We start from the raw sequence: 6,293 nt of genomic DNA, 5'->3' as shown, positions 1-6,293 counted from the left end.
ATCCTTATATATATATATATATACTTACGCCTTTTTTTTGTCATTATTACATCAGGTAAGAATCAAATCTTCTCTAAACGAGGAGAAAGGACAAATGCCATGTGAACTAATGTTAAACCAAAAAAAAATTTCTGTCCTGGATTACATTCAAATTCAAATGTTTAAAATTTAAAAAGAAAAGGAAATTGAGCATGTTTATAGGACTGTCTTTATCTTTTTGTAAGAGATGATTGCTATATCGATCGTTGTCCATATTGAATTTACATAAATGATTTTTTCATATTAAAAGAAGGGAGAAAGATGAACTTCATAGAAAAATAGATTACATTAAAATAGATTACAGTAGGCGAATGGTAAACAGGTGTCATAGATACTAGACAGAAATATTCCATTAAAATGATAATAAGAAAAACATAATATCTAACAGAAATTGCAATAAAAATCTGCAACTTGACTGAGAAAAGCAAAATATAGTGCATATGAGGGTCAAAACCAAAAGTTTGGACCCTCCCCTTGTATGTTGTATCCAACTATCTAAGCAAATATTATTTGGACATTCAAACTGCTTCCTAAACTACATAAAACGTGCATATAAACTCTTGTGGTAAACAATTTGTTCAAGCCAACGTCCATATAAAACTCTTGTGGTAAACAATTTGTTCAAGCCAATCACTTAGCCTTTGGAGTATTCTGGTTCTCTGGCAGCACCTGCAGTGCAGTTCTTTTCCTCTCCACTTCCTGCACATGTTGAACAGTCAACACTTAATAAGAATACCACTTAAATGCAAAATTGATAACTCAAATAGATTTAAAATAAAATGCAATTAACAACTGATATAGAATAAGAAATTCAGCCTCACCTTCCCAGCAGCATTATTATTATTCAGCCCCAACTTCTTTAACATCTTCCTTAGTTCTCTCACACTCTTTTGATGCAAATCATCGGTTCGGTTCTCCTTCACACTCTTTTGATGCAAATCATCGGTTCGGTTCTCCTTCATACCAACAGCACTGTCCACTGTTTGAATCTCATTTGCAACACCCTTTGTTTCTTCCTGTGATTGTTCAACAACAACAGATTGTATTGGAGTATTATTACAAGCTTTCACCAGCGTGTTGGAGTTGAAACTCGGCATATGCATTGAAGCATCCATAGCTGTTTCTTTTGCAGCTGAATCATCATTAGGTTCTTCATTTTGTTCTTTATCTTCAATGAAAACTTCTTCTGCAACTGCATGAAAATTAGATTCTTCATGTTGTTCTTTATCTGCAATGACAACTGATGAAATATCACCTTCAACAGCTGTGTCACAATTGAAACTCAGCACAGAGAGTGAAGCATCATCAATGACAACTGATGAAACATCACCTTCAACAGCTGTGTCACAATTGGAACTCAGCAGAGAGAGTGAAGCATCATCAGTGGGAACTTCTTCTGCGACTGCTTGAACATTAGATTCTTCATGTTGTTCTTTATCTGCAATGGCAACTGATGAATCACCTTCAACAGCTGTGTCACAATTGAAACTCAGCAGAGAGAGTGAAGCATCATCAGTTGCAACTTCTTCTGCGATTGCATGAACATTAGATTCTTCATGTTGTTCTTTATCTGCAATGGCAACTGATGAAACATCACCTTCAACAGCTGTGTCACAATTGAAACTCACAACAGAGAGTGAAGCATCATCAGTGGCAACTTCTTCTGCGACTGCATGAACATTAGAATCTTCATGTTGTTCTTTATCTGCAATGACGACAACTGAAGAAACATCACCTTCAACAGCTGTGTCACAATTGAAACTTAGCACAGAGAGTGAAGCATCGTCAGTGGGAACTTCTTCTGCGACTGCATGAACATTAGATTCTTCATGTTGTTCTTTATCTGCAACTGATGAAACATCAACTTCAACAGCTGTGTCACAATTGAAACTCAGCAGAGAGAGTGAAGCATCATCAGTTGCAACTTCTTCTGCGACTGCATGATGTTGTTCTTTATCTGAAATGACAACTTCTGATGAGAGATCATCTTCAACTAGCTTTTCGGGATTGAGAATCGGCAGAGATAATGAATCATCATGTGTTGCAATTTCTTCTGCAGCTGCATCATCATTAGAATCTTCATGTTGGTCATTACCTTTCAATTGATCAGATTCATCCTTTTGTTCTTCTGCTTCTCGTACAGCTAAATGGATCAATGATGATTCAAGAGTAACATGGTTAACATCTGCGGAGGATTCAATGCAGATCTGAGCAGCACTTGCATCCTTTTCTTCTAAATCCTCAGATGTTTCTTCTAATTTTCCTTGGTGATTTTGAAGAGTGATATCTTCAAGACTGTTGCTTTTCTCAGTAACATCAGAAGAGTTCTCAGAATTTGGATTTGCATAATCCTCTTCTGAAGCATTACTATCCATTTCCTCAACCTCTGTCTTGGATTCTTCAGCAGATGATGCACCGATAACATCAGAAGCACCATCAATTAATTTCTCTTCCTCCATGGTGGAGGATTTTTCCAAGAGCTCAGAATTATCAATAACAGTTAGATTTTCTGAGGCTTGAGCAGAAGGCACATCGAAGAGGTCAGATGCATTGATCTTTTCCAATCCCTCTTCCATGGATTCTTCACAGTTCTCCAATTTGATTTCAGATTCTTCTTCTAGATTCTCACCAACTTCTGATGATAATTCTTCAGAATGGTGCAATTTGACTTCACAATCTTCTTCTTGGGGCTCATCAGAAGAACAAACATTGGATGAATTCAGTTCAATAACTGCATCAGAACTTGCTGAGTCCTTTTCATCTTCAGATTTGTCATCATCCTCTATTTCAGATAACTCAGATCCTGCAAAGTGAAGACCACCATGCTCAGATAACTTAACAGAAAGATTCTATCATGCAGATCTACAACAATAAGAAAAGAACAAACCTTCATCGCCTCCGTGCACATCATTCTCCTCTATTGCTTGGTCCCCTTTATTCGAATCTTCCAGTGTTTCACAACTTCCTTCCAACTTCACATTTGTTTCACGTGGCACGGAATCAGCTTTCAAACTTGACCCCTTGTCTTCTGATTCAGCCTCCAGCAAAGGCTCAACATCAATTTCTTCCACAGAAACTGCTTGCACTTCTGAACCCAAATCATTGACTTGGTGGTATTCAGATTCAGTTTTCATTTCCATAGAGCAGACCTCTTGTTCATTAGTTTCTCCTGAAACCACGTCAGTCACAGTCTTCAAACTAGCCCCTGCATCAGACACTGTACCAAATACAGCATATATCAAAATCATGCTACAGAAGTTGAGATAACATCGAATGAATCAATTTACACAATTTAACAACCAAACATTACCCTCTTCGGTATCTGCAGAGTCTTCAATTTGCTGAGACACACTAATGATTTCTTCAGAAACATCATCAACCTTTTCAAGTCCATTGTCTTCAGCATCCATCAAGCTCATGTTGGACAGGTTCTTCTCAAGCAACCTCACCGACCTTCGAGTACTATATCCTTGCTGAACCGAAGTTCCCTTGGTTTTCCGGCCAGTGGCCCTTGTCCTACTGCTTGGAACAGCAGCAGGAGTCTCGGTCAAATCAATGATCTTTTCATTGCCCCTATTCTTCTCTTCATCATCTTCAACCGCCTCAACTTCCTTCTTTCTGCGCAAAGAAACTGCAGGAGCCCTTTTCTTTGCAGCAGGAGTAACCAAAACATTGGCATCTTTATTCTCTTGCTCAGATGCTATCACTCCGTCACCATTTCCTGCTCTTCTAGTCCCACGCTGAGGCCTCTGCGAAGACACCACCTTTGAGCTTTGTTGTTCTTCTCTAACAGGTTTGTTTCCGGTTGCGGTTCTAGACGCCGCACCACGATGAGGAATGGGGGTTTCAGCTGCTTTTTCAGCTTCAATTGGATTAAAAAATTCATCCAATCCTTCAACCTGAACCAATTTGGGGAAAAGAAATTTATTTAACAAAAAAACGAAAATGAAATTTTGGTTCATTGTTCCCACTTTACATAGTCACAAAAGGGTATTTCGGCATGAATAAAAAAAAATCAAAATTGAACAGAACAGAACAGCAATAGAATTTTGCAATGACAAACAATTGAGATGATCTAAGGAATAATGAAAGAATACGAAGAAAAAGGGCAGAATCGTTACATGGGGAAGAGCCGAGAGAGCGTTAGCCATGGCAACATTGGTGATGTTGGCGGGAATCTTGTTCTTCTTGCAAAGTGCTTGAAGCTCCTTCCTTGAGAGGCTGTGGAAGTCCATGATCGAGTGAAAGAGAAAACAAAACAAGATGTTTTGGATTGAGAGAGAGAGAGAGAGAGAGTTTGAAAAGAAAGCGAAAGTCAACAAGTGAATGGTGATAGTGTAGCAGATTGCAGAGTAAGGGGTGTGTGGTATTTGTACAGTGTAGTCGGCGGTTTAGCCGTTAAGGGTAGAGAAACGTTAAGGAATGTGACCGTTGGGAGCTTGAATTTGAAATTTGAATTTTTTGTTGGATTAAAAGATTAAAACATGATTGGTGACCGTGAGTGGCGAGTTTATTTACTTCAGTATACATAATAATTTAAAATTATTTTATTTTATTTAATTTAATATTCATAATTTTATGTATATAATATTTAATATTTAATATTATATATTTATTTTAAAAGTAATTAATAAAAATAAAATAAAATAATTTTAAATTAATTTTTATTGTTTATTAAATATTTTTATTTTGTTTCTTTTTCAAAGTTGTGGATAGAACATAGAAGTAATTTAATACGATGAGATACTTTACCTATTAGTAATAAAAGCCAACGAGTTATACTTCAAATGACATAGTCTTCGCATATTCATTTAAGAGGTCGCGATTTCGAGTCTTTTTATCTTCAGCATGTATATATATATATATATATATATATATATATATATATATATATATATATACTCAATGAGTTATAACTCAAATAACATAATTTTTTCATACTCACATAAAAGATTGCGAATTCGAGTCTTTCTATTTTTGATAAGAAAATATTAAAAATTAAAAATAAAATTGAAAAATCAGCAACCTCTCGGTGTGATACATTCATGAATATGGCATGAGGGTTGAATTCATTGATATTACTCACAATAATATCTACTATTTCTATTTCTATTATTTATTTTTTTTTGGTGTGTTTAACTAACATTTTTTGTCTTGAAATATCATTATCATTATCAGTATTCATATACATTAAAGAAAATAAATAAATTATCAAAATGGTCTCTTAAATATTATTCATTAATCAAATTAATTTTTCAAATTTTAAAAAATTTAATTTTTATACACGGATAAATTTTTAAAATTAAACTCAATTTTTATATCACATAAATTATCTAGATTTCTAGTCTTGAAACTTGAACCCAAGAAGTCAATTTCCGATATCACATTTGTTATTATTATACTCATAATTTATTAATTATTAATAAACAAATTCCACCAACGCTAGATAATGGCAATTTTTTGCCCTGAGTGATTAAAGGGTATATATAAAACATAAAAAAGATTTTAAACGTGGCCCTGGATATAATAAATACTAAATACTCAAAAAAGTAAAAATAGATTTTAAATATACCAATAAATATATTAGAATCTTAAGACAGATCAATTTCTCATACATATGATGTTAGGACTTAGGACATAGAACCCACTAAAGATCACTTCCGCATAAATTTCTTAATCCATAATAATCGCATACATTGGACTATCTTCTTTCTTTGTAAAGCCTTTTTCTTTTTTGGGGGGCTACTTCTCATAATGCATTTGAGTGGGGAGTGTCACAACTTGTTTTATCAAACACCCAAAATGGAAAGTTACATCGACTTAATTAAACTATAGGCAATAATAGTATATTATATAATTTTTTTTTTACCAAAGATAAGGAAACTCGAAACCACAACCTCTTAGTTGAGTATAGAAAAACTATACCATTTGAACTATGACTCATTGGCAGCAATAAGAGTATATTAATATTATAGACAAAATTGTATGTTTATCTCAATATTTTAATTAAATTAACCTATAGTTTTATAAAAATTGATAACAAATTTTTCGGTAAACATGACACTAAACCAATTAGACTATATTTGAGTTAATAGTCAAAATCGTCCCTGAAAGATACCTCGATCTCCATATGAATCCCCGAAAGATAAAATTAATCAAAATCGTCCCCGAAAGATGACGGATATGACCACGTTAGTCCTTCCGTCATCTTGTCCGCTGAGTTGGTTGACCTTGGGTGACGTGTTCCGTTAACT

General features: G+C 34.6%; 1 protein-coding gene across 1 annotated transcript; it reads right to left on the bottom strand.

Moving 5' to 3' along the window:
* Positions 1 to 351: 351 nt before the first annotated feature.
* LOC112737209 (uncharacterized) lies at positions 352 to 4,395 on the bottom strand. Its single transcript, XM_025786997.3, has 5 exons — positions 4,161 to 4,395; positions 3,350 to 3,938; positions 2,927 to 3,256; positions 861 to 2,842; positions 352 to 738 (listed from the first exon to the last, which is right to left on the bottom strand). Exons 1-5 carry the CDS (start codon positions 4,272 to 4,274, stop codon positions 670 to 672), a joined length of 3,084 nt encoding a protein of 1,027 aa, XP_025642782.1. The 5' UTR covers positions 4,275 to 4,395; the 3' UTR covers positions 352 to 669.
* Positions 4,396 to 6,293: the final 1,898 nt, after the last annotated feature.

Source organism: Arachis hypogaea, chromosome 13 (genome assembly GCF_003086295.3).
Source record: "Arachis hypogaea cultivar Tifrunner chromosome 13, arahy.Tifrunner.gnm2.J5K5, whole genome shotgun sequence".
Classification (NCBI taxonomy): domain Eukaryota; kingdom Viridiplantae; phylum Streptophyta; class Magnoliopsida; order Fabales; family Fabaceae; genus Arachis; species Arachis hypogaea.
This window is presented reverse-complemented; position numbering and strand designations above follow the sequence as displayed.

Bases quoted from the DNA above. Each gene is read 5' to 3' on its own strand.
- LOC112737209 (XM_025786997.3), bottom strand. From the start codon at position 4,274: ATGGACTTCCACAGCCTCTCAAGGAAGGAGCTTCAAGCACTTTGCAAG. The intron at 3,939-4,160 runs GTAACGATTCTG...AAATTGGTTCAG, and splicing joins CTCTCTCGGCTCTTCCCCAT to GTTGAAGGATTGGATGAATT. The intron at 3,257-3,349 runs GTAATGTTTGGT...TATTTGGTACAG, and splicing joins CTCTGCAGATACCGAAGAGG to TGTCTGATGCAGGGGCTAGT.